Here is a 24,910-nt window from a genome sequence, read left to right as displayed (position 1 = left end):
TTGACGGTTAAGGGAAAGAAAAAACAAATGTGGACCATGGAGCAACAATTGTTCCAGTCGGCTAAATATTAGTGAAAACCCAATGTTTTTGGGGTTTGAACCTCTGTTGGAAGAAATGAAACAGCACATCAGCCCATTTGTCTTCAATCATCATTATACACACTTATATTTAAACTGCGTGACTTGGTTTTATCTTTTGGATTGTTGGAGCTCAGGAGGAAAAGATTTATCTGATCCATGAAGGCTGCATCTCCTTCTTTTACAGTGAAACTCTTCTCCTGCTGCCATTCCCAACTGGATTAAGATGCGGATTAGCTAATTTTCAACAGAGAAATGTTCCCTATAGTTTAGTATTTATAGTATTGAGATATACATTTGCCGCTCTCAGATGAGCTAATGAAAGAGTGTTGAGGGGTTCTGCTGTCTGACATTGTTTTTGCACCAGACCTCATTTTGGTGTGTGCGTGTGTGTGTGCGTGTGTGCGTGTGTGCGTGTGTGTGTGTGTGTGTGCGTGTTTTATGACAGTATTTGTAATTTTAACATGAACCATGGACCGTGTAACATAAAAGCGTGTGGTCCGTTAGTGAGAGTCTGGATTATCCACCTGTTAAACATTAACAGCAGCAGAAACCACGTCTGTGGTGTCTGTGACTCAGAGAAAATCCTGACTATAAAGAGGAAGCGCACCGCTCTCATGTCCAAAGGATTTTTGTCTTTAAGGACAAACATATCTGCATAAAGCCGTGCAACGGGAACTGGAGTGTGGTGAACAGGTGCCTCACAACAGTCTGAGACAGTTTGCTGGTCTGGCGTCAGCGAGTCTTCCTGGACAGATGGTGGTCAGTTGCAGACCTTTTCCGATGAGACTGACCTCTGAACTCTGCTCTGACTTCCGCTTCCTGAGACGATCAGAGGAGGCGGCTCCATGTTTCCATGCGTAGCCCTACATGTTCCTGAGCTACTGTTATCATTTTTAGGCTTAAGAGACATAAAACTGTCCAGAGCAAGTGTACCCATGTTTCTGCCTTCACACCGTGTTATCAGTAAATAGAGGAAACATCTCCATCTGAGGATTTTTAGGTCTGTAGAAAAAGTTTAGTTTTGACAGAAGCCATGCTTGGTTTCTGATTAACTCTCAGTACCAGGCGAATAAAATCTGTATATTTTACTTGAGCATTCTTAAATCTAAAGAATTTGAGCAACTTTGTGATATTTTAAGATTTTAATTTAGACTTTTGGTTTAGTGTGATGGTGTCCCAAGCACCACACCAAAAGGACTATTTACAATGACTTATTTAAAAAAAAATGTAAAAACTAAATACTCAACTAATTAGTCGGGGAGAGGGAGGATTAAAAATTCATGGCGAGCCAAAATAACAAAGATAACACCTCAAACTTGTTTACCCAGCTGGCCTGCTAATTAAATGAACCACATGATAACAGATCTTACCTCCCTGACTGACAAAAACAGGAAAAAACTGGGTTAAATAAAAGGGCAGGGTCACCCCTACTTCTAAATCAATCTAATGAGCAAAAAGACACAAACTCGGACTCATCAGGTCCTCCCTAAAGGGTCTGTTCCTTCCAGTCACCCAATCAGGACTCCTCACGGCCATCCTCCTCAAATCACAGTAGGGCACTTACGCACTGAAATTTACATATTAACATACAGAACAGAAAATACAAGAAAAACAGAAAACAATGCTTTACAGACATAAAAGTTAGTCAGAACGCTTCTAACTTCATCTAGGATGATTAGATATCAGATAGGGAGCATTTTTTCCTCTTTTATCACATTTGCCTTCAACTAAGACATGTGAAATATTATCTAGCATTAGCCTTCACATTGCTTGTCCCAGTGAAGGCTGTATTTGCTCTGTGATTGTGGAGATTCCAGTTAATACTTTCATATTTGTGGCTATTTTTTGTTTATTCTAGACGAGCCTGCTAGTCTTGACATTTCTTTTGGCTGCTGTTGTCGACAGCATCCTGAATCCCGTTCATAGCTGCAGTTCTCACTGGTTAAGTGGAGGGTGTGACTGTGTTTGTGCTTGGCTGGAAAAGGGTGTGTAGCTGTGATAAAAGAGCCATTACTTAGCTGTCTTTATGAAGCCTTTCATTGCTCCAGCGTGGAGTGAAAACCGGGGTTTGTTCCCGACGAGCAGGCTCGGGCTCTGCGCCACGGGTCGGTCACCTCGGCCTCAATGGCGGTCCTGTCTGCAGAGCTCGAGTCACGACTTCCTGAGAGGGAAGTTGTTTCAGCTGCTGGTTAGTTGCCCTTTGCCCTTCAAAATGTGAGTCTGCGTGGATCCTCAAGTGTTTGTAGGAAGACCAAGTCTCCTAACAAAAATCAAAGTGGTGGGAAACTGAATAAAGAATGAGACGGAGTCTTGCAGCAGCTTTATGAACATTTTTCGGCTGAACAAAATTTCTGCACTGATTTTCTTTTAAATATATCTTCATCTCCATCTGAAAAAAAAAAACAACACATTTGCACACACTCATGCCAAGTTGATGAAATACTGTTTTATTCCACATATCAAAGTTTCGTCAGGACTCTGGCTTTTTGCATAAATCATCACTTCCTGAAAATCCTTTTTCATTTGTAAATACAGTTGAAGTTTATTGTTCCGCTGGCTCTAAATCACACGGAACAGAAAATATTCAACTGGACTCTTCTATTGAACCCTCTTTTTTTAATTCACATGGACCTGACGTCGTTGGCACTGTAACTGAAATTTGGACACATCCGGACGCTGCTTGTGCACTTTTCTCCTCGTTGTGGTTTCCTCCCACAAGACCAAAAACGCACATTAGAGTAAACTGAATCAGTTAGAATAAAAGCTTCTCTTCAAAATAAATTAACATAAACATAAGTCCTTCTCAGACAATTTTCAGACATTAGCTATAAGACCACACAATAAAATTTGATGTAACTGCTGCTTTTATAAACATTTCACGGCCACTTTATAAACATTTCGGTAACATTTAATATTTTTGATTTTTAAATATGTAAAAAGTGAGAATCTATACTCTAATAATATAATCTCTTATCCTCTGTGAAGCACAGCAAAGGAAGAATTATGGTTTGTACAGTTTAATGCTCTAAAATTCAATAAATTGCGTGACCGGTAATTCTGAATTGTCTGAAGATGTTTTGCGTGAGTACGTCAGCACCAGAAGCTTAAACTTTAGTAAAACAAAGTAAACGCACAAGTGTTTGAGAATGAGATGGAGGTGTTTTTTAAGGACTCGAGTAGAGCTGCTCATTCTAACAGTAGTCAACTAAAAAGGTTTTCTGAAAAATGAAAGATACCGACACTGTTAAATTCAACTAAAACAAACCATCTTTTTGTCGTTCTTCACAACACAACTGGGATTTTAACGTATTTGGATTGTGTTTTTGCTGCTTGGATTGGGATAGAACTTAGTTTTTTTCCAGGAAAGCCTTTGTGCTTTTGTCCATGCGGCTCTTGCAGCAGAGATGCATGTGCGTACATGTAGAGAGGGCTCGTGACGGAGCAGAGGAATCTTTTAATCACACTCAGGATACAGTTAACCTTGTTGCCATAGCTACAGAAGAGCGGGGGTGTTTTCTCAGCAGATGAAAGAGTCTGTTTTTTCTTAAGGGACGTGTTTGACTTCACTCTTTCTGCTCTTGCACTGAGAAACTCCTTAAAGTGGATGACCAGCTCAACCTTGCATGCTCACTGGTGATATTATACACACTTATTTAAACAGGAATGAATGTAAATGTAAAAATATTAAAAAAGTGACAAAATACACAGCCTGCAAGAGAGACACTAAAATGTTTAGAAATGCAATTGTGGCTCCCCTCACAAAGTCAGCCCAAGGGCCACTTTTTGGACATGAATAAATTGTAATAGATGTCAGCAGCAATTTGTTTATTGTCCAGACTGGGAAACTACACCTAAACTGGTTGCAATCAGTGTTAATTTTGACAAGAAATTTTAATTTAGTTTTAGTCTTTTGACTAAAATTCTTTTTAACTTTAGTCACAATTTATCCGTCCAATGTGTTTTAGATTTAGTCTTATTTTAGTCAACTAAAATATACATATGTTTGTTCTGATGCAATAATTTTCAGCTTGTGTAAAGTAAATGTTAACTAGAGCTATTTGAAACTGTAAAGAAATACAAAAAAAATCATATTTCACATTTTATATCAATAAAAGTCTATATTTATAATTGTTTATATAACAATAATTACTGGAAAATACCAAAAATGAACACTGACCGTTTAAAGTTGTGCTTCTCAATATTAATAAAGTAATCTAATCTGTATAATGTGCAGTAATTTTTGTAAACATGACAGAAAATGACATTGTACCATCAAAACTTTTAAATGTGTTAATCTAAAGGTAAACTAAAGGTAAGACATGGTTTATGCCTTTATGGTTGGGTTCGGTGAGGTCCAGCACCACTCTCCCACCCCTGCTAGCTGCTAACAACACAGTAACACTTTCAGAAACAAAGGAAACCCCGGATGTGTACCAAATACTTTTCAGAGCGTCACATCTACTGCTTTTACTCCCAGCCACAGACATTTTTTCCCTTTAGACATAATTTTACCAGCATAAACATTAATATGGGATGTCTGGTTGGCTGTAGCTTGTTTAAACAGCAGCCAGGTCTGTACTCTGATAGACTGGCTCTTTTCTCGTCTAATCATGCCTTTTCCATTTGCTGGTTCGTTCTTTTTGTCTGGTACATTGGATTTTCTGTTTTCTGATTAGATTTTAGTTTCTGTCAAGTTTCGTAGCCGTCTCTTGTTCGTGAGCGAACATGTTGGTCAATATTCATCATAATTTACTCTTTATTGCTGTGTGTGTGTTTTCGTTTTTAGTCTGTGAAAATTATTGTCACGAAAAAAAACAAGATAAAATTTTGTCAACAAAATTTGTTGTGGTTGCAGTCTAGGTTTCCAGGTAAAGCAAACATAAAAAAACCCAAATCTAACATTTTTTTTGCAGTTATTTGATGGTTCTTCCTAGTCGTATTATAAATCATCCTCTTGTTTCTTCTGTCTAGACTAATCTCTCTTTGAGTTGTTTCACCTTTTTAGTCACTTTGTGTCATTTCCTTATCATAACTAATGTGTGCCTCTATTCATTTCAAGACCTTTTAATGACACCAACAAGCAATTATTTGAAGTAGTTCTGGGATACTTTCCTATCTTATTCCGGTGAATTTGATTTGATGGTTGAACTGCTTTGGTTTTGGAATCCAGCTGACAGAACGGGAGCTCAGCACGCCACCTCTGTGGCCCAGAGCTGAGTCAGACACACAGCAGGAATGTGACTTCGTAATATGACCTCAAAGAAATGAAATGTCACACATGAGGAATGCTGGGAACTTCAGGAAGGTGCCACGGGCAGGGCTTGTCGTCTTGGTCCTTAAAACACGGGAGGAGAAACTGCTGCTCGCTCCACACCTGTGATTTACTTTCTGCTCAGCTCTTTCATCCGTGTTCTGCGAGCTAGAACTAACATGTGTTGGACAAGGATGGATATGAAAATGTAGCAATAAATAAAAGATATAATCTGTTGGAAGACCTCAGAATAATCTCTGCAGTTTTACCTCATAATCTTGGTTCATTTATTGCTTTATGATAACAGATTTTCAGATAAATATCTTTGGAAAGAAACGGTTGAATTTATCATGTTGTGTTTCCTGTCATCTCCCTGCAGATGGATGGAGGCTTGCCTGGATGAGGAGTTGCCCCCAACAACAGAGCTGGAGGAGGGATTGAGGAATGGTGTCTATCTGGCCAAACTGGGCAACTTTTTTGCTCCGCAGACCGTTTCCCTAAAGAAGATCTACGATCGCGAGCAGACGCGTTACAAGGTAAAAGGAAAAGAAAACCTCTTCATGATCTGGGTCCTTTCTATTCTAGAGTTTAGACTTTCCCTTTGTTATTAGCAGAAATGCCAAATCAATGCTACGAGTACCTTGCTCTCCAACTTTTATTGTGTTTGTCTTAAAATCTTTGATGTAGTATGAGTCTCCAATAAAGTGCCGACCTTAACTGTAATTAAAGAATTCTGGCCCATCAGCCCAGGCTGCTGGTACATAAAGGCACTTTTAAAATCCTTTAGGATTTATAATAATGTGAGACCTAACGTATACAGGAAGTGCAGAATTATTAGGCAAATGAGTATTTTGTCCCCATCATCCTCCATGTATGTTGTCTTACTCCAAGCTGTATAGGCTCGAAAGCCTACTACCAATTAAGCATATTAGGTGATGTGCATCTCTGTAATGACAAGGGGTATGGTCTAATGACATCAACACCCTATATCAGGTGTGCATAATTATTAGGCAGCTTCCTTTCCTTTGGCAAGATGGGTCAAAAGAAGGACTTGACAGGCTCAGAAAGGTCAAAAATAGTGAGGTATCTTGCAGAGGGATGCAGCAGTCTTAAAATTGCAAAGCTTCTGAAGCGTGATCATCGAACAATCAAGCGTTTCATTCAAAATAGTCAACAGGGTCGCAAGAAGCGTGTGGAAAAACCAAGGCACAAAGTAACTGCCCATGAACTGAGAAAAGTCAAGCGTGCAGCTGCCAAGATGCCACTTGCCACCAGTTTGGCCATATTTCAGAGCTGCAACATCACTGGAGTGCCCAAAAGCACAAGGTGTGCAATACTCAGAGACATGGCCAAGGTAAGAAAGGCTGAAAGACGACCACCACTGAACAAGACACACAAGCTGAAACGTCAAGACTGGGCCAGGAAATATCTCAAGACTGATTTTTCTAAGGTTTTATGGACTGATGAAATGAGAGTGAGTCTTGATGGGCCAGATGGATGGGCCCGTGGCTGGATTGGTAAAGGGCAGAGAGCTCCAGTCCGACTCAGGCGCCAGCAAGGTGGAGGTGGAGTACTGGTTTGGGCTGGTATCATCAAAGATGAGCTTGTGGGGCCTTTTCGGGTTGAGGATGGAGTCAAGCTCAACTCCCAGTCCTACTGCCAGTTTCTGGAAGACACCTTCTTCAAGCAGTGGTACAGGAAGAAGTCTGCATCCTTCAAGAAAAACATGATTTTCATGCAGGACAATGCTCCATCACACGCGTCCAAGTACTCCACAGCATGGTTGGCAAGAAAGGGTATAAAAGAAGAAAAACTAATGACACGGCCTCCTTGTTCACCTGATCTGAACCCCATTGAGAACCTGTGGTCCATCATCAAATGTGAGATTTACAAGGAGGGAAAACAGTACACCTCTCTGAACAGTGTCTGGGAGGCTGTGGTTGCTGCTGCACGCAATGTTGATGGTGAACTAGGGTTGTCACAATACTAAAATTTCAAACTCGATTCGATACTTGAAAAAAACTCGATACTCGATTTCGATACCATTTAAAAACACCAATTTATTGAACAAGTTTATTCAAAAAATAACATTCCTCAATTTATATTGCAAAAATTAAATGTTAAGAATTAAGTGTATGAAGTGCTTAAACCTTTCAAGTATCAGCATTTTTTAAAACGTGCATACAAAAACTGGCCAAAGTTAACACTTTAAATCATGAATTGTCTCACTATATATACACTATCTGCAGAGTGATGTTTTGCTGCTTAAACTCTGTTTAAGGTGCATTTTTGTCATAAGCTGTAATGCCATATGTTTTGTTCTGTACTTTTGAACAACTCTGTTGGTCAATAAAGGGAGAAAACAAATTTCTCCACAGTAGGACAAAGGTACATCTACCGGTAATCTTACTAAAAACAGACTGGCGCACGGCAGTGACGTCATTAAAAGCGCCGGTTAGATTAGCCGTGGCTAGTCTGTTCACGCCTAGAAATCCCAGACCCGCTCCAAACGAACAGGGGGAATCACGTTAAAGATTCCTAACAAAACCTTTCGACTTGAAGATGTTTTGGTGCAGATAATGTCTTATTTCGAGGCTGCACCATGGGTGCCCATCCGCACCCGTTATATGGATATACACTGATGGCGATTCGCCGATGGATCTACGGTAAATACCCCGGGGAATCCAAGTAGCACCAAAGTTGTCAGCGTGAGTAAACAAACGTACTGCATGCTAGAAATTAAGTACGGGTGTCAATAAACGGGAGTTTTCCTTTAAGCACGTAAGCGTGAATATACAACTACGTGTCGGACTTGGTATGCTGATTAAGTTGGGCTGTGAAGCGCCTCCCAAATTCGCTGTTTTTGTTTATTTATTTGGCAGACAAAACTTGGATCGGAGACAACTCACGTGGGAAATTGCAATGTAGCCATGCAGCGTCTTCTTCTGTTTGTCTGGGAGGCGAAGTCTGCTTTACGGCATCTGGCTGTCGTGCGTGTCGGTGTACTTGAAGAAGGCTGTGTATAATAGTCCATAATATCGATACCACAGGGATGGAATATCTAATTTAGATACCACTTTAAGTATCGATTTATATCTAGGTATCGATTTTTTTGACAACACTATGGTGAACAGATCAAAACACAGACAGAATCCATGGATGGCAGGCTTTTGAGTGTCCTTGCAAAGAAAGGTGGCTATATTGGTCGCTTATTTGTTTTGTATTGTTTTTGAATGTCAGGAATGTATATTTGTGAATGTGGAGATGTTCTATTGGTTTCACTGGTAAGAATAAATAATTGAAATGGGTATATATTTGTTTTTTGTTAAGTTGCCTAATAATTATGCACAGTAATAGTCACCTGCACACACAGATATCCCCCTAAAATATCTAAAACTAAAAACAAACTAAAAACTACTTCCAAAAACATTCAGCTTTGATATTAATGAGTTTTTTGGGTTCACTGAGAACATGGTTGTTGTTCAATAATAAACTTATTCCTCAAATACAACTTGCCTAATAATTCTGCACTCCCTGTATTTCAGATAAATCATAAGGAAAAGGGTTGAGTATAAAACAAATGATCTTTTAATTAACCCTGAAAATATGACCTGGATCACTTTCTTGTTTTTGATCGTGGAATAGAATCTATTTTCCACTCAAAGAAACTTGAAAACCGTTTACTGATATAATCCTGGGAAAATATATTTTATGACAGTGGCAGAGGAGTTAAGTGCCAACCCCAGTTCAAGTCCCACTCCGTCTGTTAGTCATTGTGTCCTTGGGCAAGCCATTTAACCCACCTTGGCTGTTGGCATGGACATAGTTTTGTGGGGGACATGCCCCCCCCCCCCCCTTTTTTTTCCAACGTCAGTTTTTGTCCCCTTCACTTTTTACCATCAAAAACAGCATTACACTTTATTAAATGGACACTGGTCGAGCACTTGGACCAAGTGGAAAACAGCTGTTTGTGTTGAAGCCTGTTTCCCATTAGAGCCATCCATAAGCTTATCTATTGGCTCTGCTTATACTTGCTAACGTGTGATTGGCTGTTCCTGCCACCTGTGTACTTGACAGTTCTTCATTCCTGACATTGCATAAAAGAGCCTCTAGGCTGTAGTTTTTACATCTTTTTTGTAAACTTACTGTAAAGATCTGCATCCCAATAAGTTGGACCATTGAACCATTTTTGTTGATTCCACTGAACAAAATAAACTATGTGCACCTTAATGTATTACTGCAGATAAACACAACTATACATGAGTGTTTGGTTTTGTAAAATATTACATACCGCTGATGTATCGACCTTTTTTTGTTCTCTTACAGGCAACAGGTCTTCATTTCAGACACACAGATAATGTCATCCAGTGGCTCAACGCCATGTCAGAGAAGGGACTGCCAAAGGTGAGAGCACTCACAGCTGTCCAACAGTTAAAGCTGCAAGAAAACATTTATTTTCCTCTTAATTTAGACTTTAAAACCCACGCTAGATTATTTAAGATTTTTGGTTACAAAATAAACTAAGTCAAGCCAATATTCTAGAGCTGCTACAAAACTTCGTCATAGTTGATGACAGTGACCATCATTTAAAATTAGATTGTATCAGTGTTTCTAGTTGACATGTGACATTCGTTTTCTTTAGCTTGAGTTTTTTTTATGTTTAAGCTGAAATAAGAGCAACAGCTGGTCTGCTGCCTATGACGGTTATTAGTTCTATCCAGTCTTTAAGTCATCTCCCGTTAAGTTACAATTTATAGCCCACTGATGGCTGATCTAGTCTTTAATAAGCAGTGTATAAAATGTTCCTATGATCTAAAGAGTATCTGGGTTTTTCAGGTTAGATGACAATTAAAAAAGTGGATTTTAGGTTTTTTTTTTCTTCTGAGGTTTCTTTGGGTTATGGGAGAACACACACTCAAAACACACACTCTTGTATGTGTTACACTGTTAAATCTGATTAGTTCCGCCCACTTGAAAAAAAAGCATGCAAACCGATTGCACTTAAAATAATAAGTACACAGGACTAGATTTTATGTGTAGCAGCTACTAACATTTCACAAGTAAAATGAACTTATTTAAAAGTTATTTTAACTAAGTCAAACCAGTACAAAGTACTTGGAAATTTGTTTACTGAAGTAGTTTTTCTGAGTTGTACATAGTTAAGCAGTAGTAAACTGCAAGCAAAACTTCCAGTATGTTTTACTAATTTGTCTCAGTAATAGTAACTTGCATTTAGGTCCTGTGTACTTATAATTTTAAATGTATGGAGTCTACCACATCATTTTTTGCCCTTTCAGGTTCTTTAACTTGTGTGTATAATGCTATTGGCTAACATTGTAAATCACACAAATCTGTATACAAAACACACAATTTATACAACTTTGCATTTATGTGGTAAATTAGAGCTACACTTTTGATCATTTCCACTTTACCACAAACAGAAGACTTTTATATTCACAATATAACGAACACTCATCACATACACAGAACTTATTATAATCTTACTTTGTGGTGCATTCTGAAATTTTATAATTTAATATGCAAATTTTATTTTGTGGAATGCAACAAATCCAAAGGTTGGCTGTTAAATCAAAGGAATAGAAGTAAAATGGTAGATTTTGATTGTGAATTACTGATTTTTTTCATAAAAAGGTGATGATCAGTATTTGAAAGGGTTATTCACTGCAGCCAAATGAACTCCAGAGTTGAAAGTTTGCTCAGTGCTGAAGTGTATTTGTTTGGTGTTTTACTGATAACCTTATAGAGGTTCAGAAGGTCACTTGGAGGTCATTTTAGAAGTAAACTGGCATTTTGGTGATGTGGGAAATAAATGTGGTCATTTTTTGGCAACTCTATAAGATTGTGCCTGTTCCTCCAGCTGTTTGACCCCAGTTGCTCCCCGGAGCGTGTTAATGCACGTCACCATTGTGAAATCTCCTTTTTGACTGAATATTCTGAGTGACTCCTACACACGTGCTGCAACATGATGCTCACCTCACAGTTTCTGTCTTTCAGATCTTCTACCCAGAAACCACAGACATATATGACAGAAAGAACATGCCACGATGCATCTACTGTATCCATGCTCTCAGGTTTGTGTTTCTTTATTTTTCATCTCATAGTTAGAGCTCAGTTTCTGCTGCCCTGCAGCGTGGAGTCGGAACACAGCTTGGATTCTTCTTCTGCTGATATGTTTAACAGGCCAAGAAGCAGTTAGAGGTCAGCAAAGGCGTGCTTGTTTATGAAAGCAGGAATTCTTCATTCACAGGAGTTTTACAAGCTGTGTATTCCCAGGGGCCTTTTGGCATTTTTGGCCTGAACCTGTGACATTTTTATGAGGTGAACGATTGAGTTTATCTGCAGAACGACATTTGGTGGTGGAAGGTACGGAAATGTTGGCTTTTAAAGGAGTGTTTTTCTGCAGGTAAAAGGATGCAGAGACCGGCTAAAGCACAAAGCAGAAATGGTTTATTGTGTTTAATTACGTGTTTATGTTCATGATGCAGGCTCTGCAACCAGACATCTAAACCAAAATTTACCCCAAAATGAAACGCCCACTTCTGTCACCGGCTCAACCTAATAAGTCTGAGTCACACGCTGTTTTAAAATAGGTTGGATTTTTTTTTTACGGAATATTTTATGTATACAGTCCCGATCAAAAGTTTAAGACCACTTAATAAATAGCTGAAAATGATATTTTGCACTTTTGGATTTTATCAAGGTTCCAATAGAGTAGAAGAAATGGGAGTGAGACAAAACAGTTTTGGAGCTTGCTATTTATTGGAAACCGTGCTGATACAGCAATGGGCTGTTTTACACCTGATCAAAAGTCCAAAAACCCTGTTAACCCCCCCGAAACAAAAGTCAAAGTTTCAAACACAAACTCTGAAGGGTTCTGCCGTTATTGTTGATCACTTCAAAAACTCTCTGAGGCGTGCTTGATGCACGTGTCCCATTAAGCGAGTGGGAACATTTCTTCCAGTGGTGAAAACGGCCTCATGTAGGCTGGAACTGTTGTCCATTTTTGTAAACTTTCTTTCCATTCCTCCACAAAGGTTCTTCATTGGATTTAGATCAGGAGAACACACAGGATGGTAAAAAAGAGTGATGTTCTTCCCTTGGAAGAAGTCCATATGCTGTAGCGTTGTCCTGTTGAAAAGCTCACCTGTTGCCACAGACCGGGATCCTCAATCATGAGGGATGCTCTCGGCATCATCTGGACATAGCCAGCAGCCATTTGACACCCCTGAACCTCCTGAAGCTCCATTCTTCCACTGAAGGAAAAAATACCCAGACCGTTATGGTGCCCCCTCCACTGTGGTGTGTAGAAAACATCTCAGGTGAGATCTGCTGGTCATGCCAGTAACATTGGAAACTATCAGGACCATCAAGGTTAAATTTAGTCTCATCAGTGAATAAAACCTTCTTCCACCTTTTAATGTCCTAACAGTCAGTTCTGTGGAGTTCAAGGAGATGAGGCCTTTGAAGATATTTTTGTGAGACCTTCAGTCTCATAAGTCATCTGATGGTTATGGGGCTGCAGTGGGCATCAGTAATGGCCTTAAGTCTGGTTCAGGATCGTCCAATGTCTTGACGGACGTCCAGTTGGACCCATCAGCTTGATGCTGGTGAATTGTTTTGGGATCTTGACTGTTTTGTTATATAACCCTCAGAAGTCCCAAATGATTGTCTTACTGAGTCTCACCTCAGCAGCGATGGCGCGCTGAGAGAGACCCTGCTACTGCAGAACAAAAACTCCACTATGTTCAAAAAGGAAACGCTCAGCAGGGCTTTTATTGTGAAGGATTCACAGTGTTTGTGTGCAACAGGAGTCCAGGAAACAATAATGAACAAATCAAACGGCATCGTTGTAGGATGTCCTTCTGATCTGTGTGTGTGTGTGTGTGTGCGTGTGCGTGTGCGTGTGCGTGTGTGTGTGTGTGTGTGCGTGTGTGTGCGTGCCCTCGCTACTCTGAAGCTTTATATTCATGATCCTGTTTTGTAACATTTCTCTAAAGTGAGGATGTTCTCTAGCTAAATCCACTGCATGTGATGTATCCGATGTGTGTGTGTCTCTCACTACAATCTGTTCATGGTGTCATCTGTGCTTCTTTTACAGCCTGTACTTGTTCAAGCTGGGCTTGGCCCCCCAGATCCAGGATCTGTATGGAAAAGTTGATTTCACCGGTAAGTAAGCTGGCATCAGGATGAGTCTGTGTCTGCTTGTGTCATCCTAAACCCAGGGTTTTAGAGATGGTAACCCAAAGTTTAAAATGTGCTGAGGTTGTTCTCACCCTGTGTGACTGAGGAGCAGACCACAGAGGGAAGGAGCTGCTGCAAATGTGAAAGTCATTCGAGGCTGTGAGAGTTTTTCCTGTCTGAGTTCCCGCTCAGCTGCCAGTCCCAGAGCCAGTCTCTGGAATCTGATTATCACACATGAGCCAGGAACAGTTTGTCTCTCCAGTCCTCCCCCCACCCCCAGTCGCTGGTCTCCCTGTTTTTCTTTCCATTTTCCCCCCTGTAACCCCTGGATCTGCTCCTTCTGCTCTGTGTTCTCTCTCTTAGAGGAGGAGATCAACAACATGAAGAGCGAGCTGGAGAAGTATGGAATCCAGATGCCCGCCTTCAGCAAGATTGGTGGGATCCTGGCCAATGAGCTTTCAGTGGACGAAGCTGCATGTGAGAGGGGTCAAATGTCGACGGAGGGGAGGGGAGGGAAGGGGGGCTTCAGGCTCCTTTAACTTCAGACTTATGAACACCAGTTGGAGCTTATTTAGGAAAATAACACATTTTCAACAGATCTGAATTGAATGTGTCCTCCCAACTGTTCTACGACAAAACTGATAAAATACATTTAATGAACAGAGATTTTCTTAGATGTCACAAATCCAGCAGCAATTGTAAAGAAGACAATACAGATCTGCTTTATTAATAAGCCGAGTCTGAATCCTGTTCTAATCCCTTTGTTTGGCGGGTTTTATCACTGCTTTTGCTTAAGATCTTTATGAGGAACGTTACCACACATCTGACCACAGTGACTGAATGTCAGTTAAACCATCAATGTTGCGTTTCTCTTAATCATCCAAGGTCAACTTTCTATACATTTTATAAATATTGTTCCTTTTCTGTTGTGTTGGCAAATTTGAAGTTGGTTAATGAATGAACCAGCAGATCAGTTACCATAATCTAGTGATCATTAGGGATGTGAGAAAACATCGACATGATTATATTTCATGTTATTTATTTCCAGCAATATTCAAAAGCTGTGTATCTGATTTTTGGAAGAATTTACTTGCAAACATTTGTGTACTTTCTGTCATTTGGTGCAATTCCAACACCGACCGCTAGTTGTCAGAAGTATGCAATGGGTTTCGTTTCCACCATTTAAATGTAAATCCCTCTATTATGGTTCTGATACCTCATGTTAAACGTTAAGTATCAGTTTGGACTGTTAACTGAATTTTCCGATTATAAATTCAGTCTAAAAAAATTGCTAATTTTGTCTGAATGTATCTCAATATATCGTTATATATTGTATCGTCTCCCCGTATCGTGATACTTTATGTGTTGCCATAATTTCACCAACACACGTCCTTAGTGATCATGTTAATTAAATGTAGTTAAAACTTAATTTATGACTCTAGAAAAGTTTGAAGTGCATATTTTAAAGGGCTTTTACCTTCTCGTGCATTTGTGCCAAAATAAGAGCTAAACGTGTGGTCCTGTTATTAGCATGACTGAAGCTTGGTCAAATCAAAATTTCTGGGTTTTTTATTGGAACGCAAAACTCACAATTGCATTAGTTTATCTAAGAATACATGAGGACCAAATTAAACAATAAAAACTTCCCAGCATTCATTTAGAAATGCGTCTTGACCCTTTCTGTGTTTCCTCCTCAGTGCACGCTGCTGTGATCGCCATCAACGAGGCCATCGATCAGGGCGTTCCTGAGGGCACGCTGGGCGCCATGCAGAACCCCAACGCCATGCTCGTCAGTCTGGATCCCAGTTCAGCCCAGCAGTACCACGACGTCCTTTACCGAGCCAAGGGAGAGAAGGTGGCCAGCTCACGCAAACGGGTGAGAGGTTTCAGAACAAAAGCCAGATTCCACTTGGGATACAAAATAACTAGTAAACAGATTTGTGTAAAGAAACTTGGCGTTTTCTTTTTCAGATAACACACATTAGATTTATCCTGAAGCTACCAAAGCAACATCATAACTTCACACACAGTCTCGGTTTTCATTCGAACGCTGGAAAAGCTTCTCAGTTACTATAAACAAGATACTAAACAGCATGTGTAGTTTATGGTTTATAAAATGGTGTAAATTAGCCACTTTTCCCCAGAAAACTATCATAACTGAGCGGAACCGTTCACTGCACATCACTTTTTTTCTGTTTCTGGGGTCCAGTAGTGTCTCTGAGATGCAGTCATCCATTTGGGTTTCATATGTTTAAGTTTTTACTTATTCTAAATATTAAAAACAAGGTTTGTGATGAATCTCTCCATACGATCGATTTCCCAACAGCTCTTCCTCATTTTAGTTCTGTTTTCTGGTAATAGAAGCTGCTCATATAGCCTGAGGTCATTTTGAGTCAGGAGGTTTGTTTTATTTACTTGGTGGGCGTGGCCTGGTGGTGTCACTTGAATTCCTTCTGTATACCCCTGAAGCTACAGAAATATACATCATTAGTGTGGCACAAAAAAATTAGACCTTATGTTTGACTGGTTTTCCTAAAATTGCGATGGGAAAAATGTTGGAATATTTGACGTATGAAGGTTTAATGAAAGAACCCCCAGAGACCCACGGTTGTAATATTACAACATCAAATTTAAGTCTACAAAAATAAACCTTCCCCATTTTTTTCTTTTTAAAAGCACATTTACATTGCTAATAGGTCCTATTGTTCAGTTCTTTAACACTATTGGCTGTTAAAATGTGTAAATAGGCCCGTTTATCTGGCCTCCTAGAACAACATGTGAAAGGTTAAAAAAAGATTTTGCAGTTGTTTTCTAAATTTGGGTCTCTGGGGGTTAATAAGTAAGTCACTTTGAAAAGGCACAATACCTGGTTTTTAGTCACTTCCTGTTGTTAAAACGTTTACTGATGTATTGAGCATCTACTGTTGTGTTTTCCTTGCTCTAAGTCGTGTTTGTGTTGCAGCAAATGGAGAATGCTGAGGTGGAGAGAGATATCTACGACGAGCTCCTCACCCAGGCTGAGATCCAAGGAAATGTCAACACGGTCAACGGTAAGCCTGGCGAAGACATTTTTTTACAGATTAGTAAACTTGCCCTGGTTTCTGTGGTTCACTGGAGGAATGTCATCATTTCTCCAACAGTGAGCAAAGCCCTGAGTGGAGCTGATCAGGCTTTGCTGAACGGAGATGAGGAGAAGTTATATGCCTCTATGAAGGCCGTTGGTGTCCAGAACCTGCAGCCTCCGAACAAAGGCTGGTACCTCAAACAGCTGCAGGGGGACAGGGAGGCTAAGGAGCAGGTGGGTGCAGGTTGTGCATGTAGGAATTTCCTGTTTGTTTTCTGTGTTTTCAATCATGAGTTCCATCTTGTTAGACATCTCCCGGAGAACCTCTGACTAAAGACGAGCTGCAGAGTGGAGTGGACGTGGGCAATGCGCTTGCAGATGGCTACCTGAAGAGTAAGAACATTACACATGGGTTCTATCCTGCATCTGGGCTCTTTTCCTTATGATGCATTTCACCTGAATGTGTTTGAGTAGTGTTGAAGTCGGTGGAGAGCATCAATGCTGCCATCAGAGCAGGCGTGCCGGAGAAGACGGCGGAGGAGCTGATGAATCCTGACGCTCAGCTGCCGGAGGTCTACCCGAGCTGTGCAGATCTCTACCAGAGGGAGCTGGCATGTCTGCAGCAGCAAAGCCCAGAGGTGTCCATGATGAAACACACCAGCACCTATTTTAGGATTATTTATTCACTATAATTAGTGTAAGAGCAGCAAACTGTCTTAGGCCCCCAGGGGTCAAGTTCAGCAGGGGTTCCCTAAAACTTTCATTTTTATTTATTGTTTATTTAACCAGGAAGGTCCCATTGAGTTTAAAAACCTAATTTTCAAGGGAGTCCTGGCCAAGAGGCAGCAAACGTTAGTTACAAATTTTTCAGTTACACAGACATGTTATGTACAAAATTATAGAAGGCTGTTGCAACACAGGGAATCCAACTCAAGGGCTCTTTGCCTGGTTTTAAATGTAGTGAAGGAGATAAACTCTGTTAATTTCCAGTTTTCCTGCAGTTGTCACATGAACTGAGGAATTGATGAAGTTGGAACTGCTTTTAGATGACAGCCATCTGCTTAAAATCGTTTCTAAAGCTCCTAAAACACTTGCAAACTGTCTTTGTCTTTAGTCTTTCCACTCTCCGCTTTTAAAACTGAATTTACCTAAAGTGAATCTGATACTTCAGGAATACCTGAGCCACCCCGAGCTGCTCGTTGCTGTAGAGATGCTGTCCTCGGTGGTGCTGATGAACCAGGCGATGGACGTTGGGGACCGAGGCGCCCTCTGGAAGCAGCTGTCCAGCTCTGTCACTGGACTCAGTAACGTGGAAAATGAGTATGCTCAGAGGTGAGCGCCGTGCTTGTTTTTTCTGAAGATGTTTGTTTTCAGGTGGTCACTGTCCTCCCGTGCTTGTGCTGTTCAGGTATTTGGATGAGCTGATGCATCTTAAAGCGGCAGCCAGAGAGGAGGGAAACGACTATCTGACCTGGAACGACATTCAGGCCTGCATCGACCAAGTCAACCTGGCTGTGCAGGAGGAGCATGAGCGTACGAGAACAACACAGATACGGAAAACTGTTACAAGTTAAAATATTGAGTCAGCCTGTTTAATAATTATAAACCAAGCTAATGAACACAAATAATCCTAGAGTTGATTGTAATGTTGATTTATGCATTAATCGTTGTTCTTGTAGCCTCATGGTAGCCCACTCTGTAAAAATGAAAGAGCAGTCATTCATTTTATGCTGCGTTCCTAACTTTGGGTGCTTCTGCTCATGTTGTTGCAGGAATTGCAGCTATTGGACTGATCAACGAGGCTCTGGATGAGGGAGATCCCTTGAAGACCTTGGAAATGCTGCAGAACCCGTCCGCCAAGCTCACAGATGTGGCCCCGTCTGTGGCTCAGCACTACCATGATATACTGCTGGAGGCCCGCAGAGAGAAGGCCCACGTAAGACAGAATGTTGTCTCACAGATACTAAGTTATTCTCTCTCGTAAAGACGCATGTAGGACATATTTCTGTTAGTTAAGGTTGTTATTCATTCAGACATGAGAAAGGCTCCTAAAGACAAGTGGCCAGTGTTGTGCTGTCCCATAATAAACAGCTTTGCTGAGAAATAATTTTAAAATGGATATTTAGGCTCTTTGTTACCAGCGGTTTTGCCACAAAGACCAAATTTGGTCTAATCTCTTCAGCTGAATCTATAACAAATCCAAAAGAAGTCTGAGTTTTGTGCAACAACAAGGTGATTCTCACAGAGCTGACGGCTGCAAGCATGACAAGACTCGAGACGTTTGCACAGTTCTGCAGACGTTCAGGTTTCCGGGTGTAGTGAGAGCTCACTTTTGCTGTGTTTGTCATTTGCTTTTGCATGTAGCTGATTTAATTGTGAGCATTATGCAACAGCTCATGCAAACAGGACCAGGCGACAGTTGCATCCAGATTTTTTGGGGGGGGGGGGGGTCACTCACACCCACACCTTAAAGCTATTGAGGAAGTTTTAAAAAATGTGCATTATGTGCACCATAAATTATTTTTGGTTCTAGTGGATTTTCTCATATTTAAATTTTATCTAAATATATTCACATATGATCAGTAGAATTTAATTATTTCAGTAACATGTTCGGTAGTAATCTACTGGAAATTATAATATTAAATTTCTACTAGCATCAATGTAATGATGGCATATTTTATTTTTGTGAACATGCTACAACGGCTTGCCCTATAATTTTTGCGGTGTGCGGAGTAGGCTCGAGTCGCTGACTCGGTACAACAACAGACTCGAGGTAGCAGCTGCAGCTGCAGAGATCCACGAATAAACGGGATGGTGGGGAGTTTTCTTCCGCTTGTAGAGTTTAGTCATTCACAACCATCACATTTTTTCTGAACCACACTTGATCGTGTTTTGCGAGCGTGCTATGCACTAGCTTAGCATTAGCTAATCTGCCCTAACCCTAGTTTAACTCTTGACCCCAAACTTTGGACCGTTTCTGCCTTTTACACTGGTTTCTGTCTTTGCTGGTTTCTGTTTTCCTCCACAGCATCTAATTTACCACACAGCGCACCAGTAAAGTGTGTTCAGACTGGTGCGCACATTTAACGAAGCTTCACATCAGTAAATAATGAATCAAATGATTTAATGAATTGAATCATCCGAAGATTCGTTTCAGCCCTACTGAAACAACCCAAGCTGATGACCAAATTTTAGATTTGTCACATGGCTTAGAGCTGAACATGGCAGATTTATTGGATTATGTCTGCAGATCCTGTTTATTTTACAACATCTTTTGCAAACGTTTATTTCTTTGCATCTTATTTTAGAAAGTGAACATTTGCTGTTAATAGCTGACTAGGACAAATCATTAAGTGGCTTAATTAGTCTGTCATGATGTGTTACAGAACTAAAACATGTAGAAGCTGTATTTTATTAGATCTGTTGCAGATGTCTCCATGCTAGTCAGGCTTCCAGCAGATGCTGATGGTGTTATCCTCTCTCCTTCCCCCTCTCACTTCCTGTTGTATATCTTTATGAGAAGTGTAGGTCCCTTCTGTCTTTGCTCTTTGGTTTCAGACCTTGACACGCGTTAAACAGGATCTCGAGCACTTCGTCCTGCTCTCTCTGACTCATTTGCCTGAGTTATCATCAGTGATGAGTGTGGTTTTATTGTTTGAGCACATGCACAGCTCATTTGCATGTGACGTTACAAGCAGAGCACCTTATTTGGCCCGTTTTCTTGTCTTAAGAGAAACAAAGGTTGAGCTGCAGATAAGATGCTGGTTACAGTTTTGCTGCAGAGCAGAAAAATCACACTGGAGCTAAAAATACCAGCCAGGCATGACCTGGAAGTTATTACTCGTTCAGTTTTAAAGGAAAGTGCTACTTTTAGCTCAGTTAACTTTTGTTTTGTGTAGAGATGGATGAAAAGGGGGTTTCATGCTCAAGGCCACAGCCTGCTGTAGTTTTACTGCAAATAGAATCCGTTACTTAAAAAAACTTGAAAGGCATCATTTGGAAACTCTTAGAAGGGGTTACTCAAAAAGAAAACACCGACAGGAAATCAGGGTCCGAGTCATTTGTTTCCATAAAAGGACAGAAAGCTGACCACACACACACACACACACACACACACACACACACACACACACACACACACACACGCACACACGCACGCACGCACACACACACACACACACACTCACTCTCTCTGGTCCCAGTGATGATCTGAAGATGCAGGAAACGATTAGAGCAGCTTCCTGTTGGATTTCAGGTCTTTGATTCCTCAGCCCCAAAGCAGGATCATCAGTTATCTTCTCCAAGAAGGACTGGTCACATGTAGAGAACCTAAATGCCTTCAGTCCACGTGGGTCTGGGGAGGAGGGAGAAGTAACGGGCGAGTGTTTTAGTTTCCGACTGCGTTGCCTCATTAGATGTACAGTATTAGAACAGTCCAAACCACAGATAAAATATGTGGGCGGGGCTTAGATAAACAGCAGGAAGTCCTGACCAGACTCTTCTGACTAAAGCTGAATGTTGTGCCTTTTTCAGATACTGATCACTTCACTTTGTTGCTGCAGGAAATCACCACAGGCACTCTGAATTTCAGTTTGGCAGCGTGTTGTTCTGGAGACGGAGACTTCTAGTCATGTTACCATAACTTTGTAGATCCAGACAAAATTTTAACACTTTTTACTTGTGTGTGTGACCTGGAGGATTAAGCTACCCGTTTAACTAAATGGTACAGTGCTGATCTGGATATCTGAGGAAATTCTACGAAGGGGAGAGGAAAATGTTCGATAATTTTAGTCTTCAACTGCCGCAGCTTTCACTTCCTTTATTTCCATGATGTGCTAATAAAGAGAAAATCAAACTGTCCAGCCATCGCCCTCCGCCCTGCCCGCTCACTCTGACACCACGCCATCTAAGGCCTCCTTTCAGCTGCAGTGAGTCATCCACAAATAGCAATTACAGCAGCAAATGGAAACGCACAAACACTAATCAGCGCTCGCTCAGGTCTGTTGACCGAAAGTCGAAGTCTGTTGGGCTCACTGCTGCTGCACCTGCAGATTTTCACCACTTCACGCTGCCTCTCCTCTTCCAACCAGACCCAGACACCAGTTTAGGTGTCAGATTCACCCGCTCAACACACACACCCACACACACACCCACCCAGTGCCTCCTTTCAGGACTTTTGAAGGGGTGGGGACAAGTGAGAGGTGCTCTAGAAAGCAGATTTTCAGATGCACAGAGGTGGAGAGTGCCATCTAGTGGCAGCATCACATCCTTACATTTAAGTCATGGAGAAAAGGCTGTGTAGGGAATATGTCATTAAAACAAAACTGTTGAAATAACAAAAGGTATGAGACAAGATTAATTCATACAGCAAGTCTAAAGTGTACCAGTGAGCTACTTCAGTTAAATGCTAGACAAAACAAAAAGGTGTAATTATGTTTGCTTTATTATTTTCATCCAGCTGTTTCCATCCAGTCGAATATGAGATTATGGTTATTACCCAGACGTGATTACTGTTGTCTGAGGCCGACAAACAGGCCGGCAGGTTTTGGTGGTGAAAGCTTTTCGTTTCCACATGTGATCATTGTAGGATAAACTAGTAATGATTTAAAGGAATTACAAATGTTATTATTGTGAGAATAGATTCAGAAGAAAATGCATTACTACAGCTGTTTAAAATGAGCTTGTCTGTAAAAGGAACAACACAAATGAACAGTAATCTAAGCCTTTTCCTGTGTTAAATAGAGGTATTGTATGTTGTACCTAAGAAAAAGTCCGACAAGGCCATCCTCTGATTCAGCCGTGGCTGTAATGTGTAGTGACTCCATCATTTTCTGAGTGACTTATCGATGGCTCACACTGATCGATGGCTCACACTGCTGTAGAGGAACTTTGTTCCATACTCCTGTAACAGTGTTGCTTCAGTTCATTGATGGACGGTGGTTTCTAATCAGGTCATGTCTATGCTTTGACCAGACCATTGAAACCCGAGTATTTTGTTTTTCAGTCAACTTGAATAGTCTCTATTGTTCTGTTTTATGACCCGGTTTAGTCTAAACTTCAGCTGTCAGACAGATGAAGTCCTATTAGTCTCTAGAATAATTTGGTTCACAGAGGAGTTCATGCTGGACTTGAGGACTCCATCCTTCCATTTTCTTCCACTCACCCGGGGTCGAGCCGCGGGGGCAGTAACCTAAGCAGAGAGGCCCAGACTTCCCTCTCCCCAGCTAGTTGGGCCATCTTCTCTGGGGGAATCCCATGGTGTTACCTAGACAGCCGTGAGACATTGTCTGTCCAGCGTGTCCTGGGTCTTCCTTCAGGTCTTCTCCCAGTTAGACGTACTTGGAAAAGCTCACCAGGGAGCCGTCCAAGCTAGATTCTTGAGCAACCTCAACTGGCTCCTCTCTATGTGGAGGAGCAGCGGGTCTACTCCGAGCCCCTCCCATGTGACCGAGTTTCTCCCCCATCTCTCAGGGAGAGCCCAGCCACCCTGTGGATAAAACACATTTCAGCCGCTTGTATCCGCGATCTCGTTCTTTTGGTCACTACCCAAAGCTCGTGACCATAGGTGAGGGTAGCAATGTAGACCGACTAGTAAATCAAGAGCTTTACCTTCCGACTCAGCTCTCCACCACGACGGACTGGTACAACGCCCGCATCACTGCAGACGCAGCACCAATCCGCCTATCGATCTCGTGCTCCATCTTTACCTCACTCAAAACCCAGAGATAAACTGCTCTACTTGGAGCAGGACCTCATCCCTGACCTGAAGAAGGTCTTCTACACTTTTCCGACTCAGTTGAAGACTACAGGACTCACGAGGACTACAAAGAACCCAAATCACCATCCCTCCTCTACCATGCTGACAGCTGGTTGGAGGTGTGTGTGCTGATAAGCTGTTTTTTGTGCCAAACATGGTGCTATGGGTAGACATTCCTTTAGGTCTCCTCTGTTTAAACAGACGTTGTTTCAGAGGTCTTGTCGTTCACGTAGTTGCAGCTTTACAAAACTACTCTTCAATTAAATTCAATTTTATTTTCTTAGCGCCAAATCACGACAAGAGTTGTCTCAAGGCACTTCACATAATTCCAATTCAGGTCAGTTCATTAAGCCAATCAGAAATAATGTTTCCTATATAAGGAACCCAGCAAATTGCATCAAGTCACTGACTAGTGTCAGTGACTATACAGCAATCCTCATACTAAGCAAGCATAAAGCGACAGTGGAGAGGAAAACTCCCTTTCAACAGGAAGAAACCTCCAGAGAATCCTGGCTTAGTATAAACAGCCATCCTCCACGACTCACTGGGGATCGAGAAGACAGAGCAGACACACACACACACACACACACACACACACACACACACACACACACACACACACACACACACACACACACACACACACACACACACACACACACACACACACACACACACACACACACACACACACACACACACACACACACACACACACACACACACACAAGACAAAGTAAGGTGTCTATAGTTATATTGTGATTTCTTAGTAAATATTCTATTTGGTGAGAGATAAACTTTATTGTATTTATCCTAGTGAATCTATAATTAAACAGATAAACTAGTATTAGCACATCCAACGTCAAGGAAAGCAAAAAGTTATTATCAGGAGAAGGAGAAAGTTTAAGTGGTTAGCAGCAGTGTGCTAGTCGATGGCCCCCTCCATGAGGCCACCACAGCTCAGCAGAACATCATTGTAGCTTCTTCTGGGGAGAAAAACACTTGGAGAAAAAATAAAGTTAGCAGCTGAAATTGCTGAAAATACTAGTTAAAGAGCAGATAGTAGAAGAAAGCAGTGGAGTGTGAAAAGTGGTCAGTGTATCCTCCAGCAGTCTAAACCTATAGCAGCATAACTACAGAGATAACTCTGGATAATCTATCCTATTTAGATGGAGGCATGTTGGAGGCAGGGCAAGGGAGAGCCGTCTTTACCGACTGTACACTCCACCCCCCTCTACTCCCCCACTTGTCCAGATTTAGGCTAACATCAGATTTTAACCATAAGCCCTATTAAATAAAAATGTTTTAAGCCTATTCTTAAAAGTAGACAAAGTGTCTGCCTCACGGACTAAAGCTGGGAGCTGGTTCCACAGGAGAGGAGCCTGATAACTAAAAGATCGGCCTCCCATCCTAATTTTAGATATTCTGGGAACCACCAGTAAACCTGCAGTCTGAGAGCAAAGTGCTCGGTTAGGAACATATGGAACAATCAGATCACTGATGTATGATGGAGCTTGATTATTAAGAGCTTTATATGTGAGAAGAAGGATCTTAA

The 24,910-nt window shown here is 41.2% G+C and overlaps 1 protein-coding gene across 1 annotated transcript in view; it reads left to right on the top strand.

The window, feature by feature from the left end:
• Nucleotides 1-24,910, top strand: part of iqgap1 (IQ motif containing GTPase activating protein 1) — a 78,133-nt gene that overhangs the window by 38,814 nt on the left and 14,409 nt on the right. The window contains exons 3-15 of the mRNA XM_015953972.3: nucleotides 5,712-5,868; nucleotides 9,659-9,736; nucleotides 11,348-11,424; nucleotides 13,452-13,519; nucleotides 13,898-14,011; nucleotides 15,232-15,410; nucleotides 16,497-16,584; nucleotides 16,675-16,832; nucleotides 16,907-16,991; nucleotides 17,073-17,236; nucleotides 17,770-17,930; nucleotides 18,007-18,131; nucleotides 18,371-18,534. Coding sequence (XP_015809458.1) covers nucleotides 5,712-5,868; nucleotides 9,659-9,736; nucleotides 11,348-11,424; nucleotides 13,452-13,519; nucleotides 13,898-14,011; nucleotides 15,232-15,410; nucleotides 16,497-16,584; nucleotides 16,675-16,832; nucleotides 16,907-16,991; nucleotides 17,073-17,236; nucleotides 17,770-17,930; nucleotides 18,007-18,131; nucleotides 18,371-18,534 — 1,618 coding nt within the window. The remainder of the gene's footprint in view (nucleotides 1-5,711; nucleotides 5,869-9,658; nucleotides 9,737-11,347; nucleotides 11,425-13,451; nucleotides 13,520-13,897; nucleotides 14,012-15,231; nucleotides 15,411-16,496; nucleotides 16,585-16,674; nucleotides 16,833-16,906; nucleotides 16,992-17,072; nucleotides 17,237-17,769; nucleotides 17,931-18,006; nucleotides 18,132-18,370; nucleotides 18,535-24,910) is intronic.

The sequence above is a fragment of the Nothobranchius furzeri genome, chromosome 9 (genome assembly GCF_043380555.1).
Source record: "Nothobranchius furzeri strain GRZ-AD chromosome 9, NfurGRZ-RIMD1, whole genome shotgun sequence".
Lineage (NCBI taxonomy): Eukaryota > Metazoa > Chordata > Actinopteri > Cyprinodontiformes > Nothobranchiidae > Nothobranchius > Nothobranchius furzeri.
This window is presented reverse-complemented; position numbering and strand designations above follow the sequence as displayed.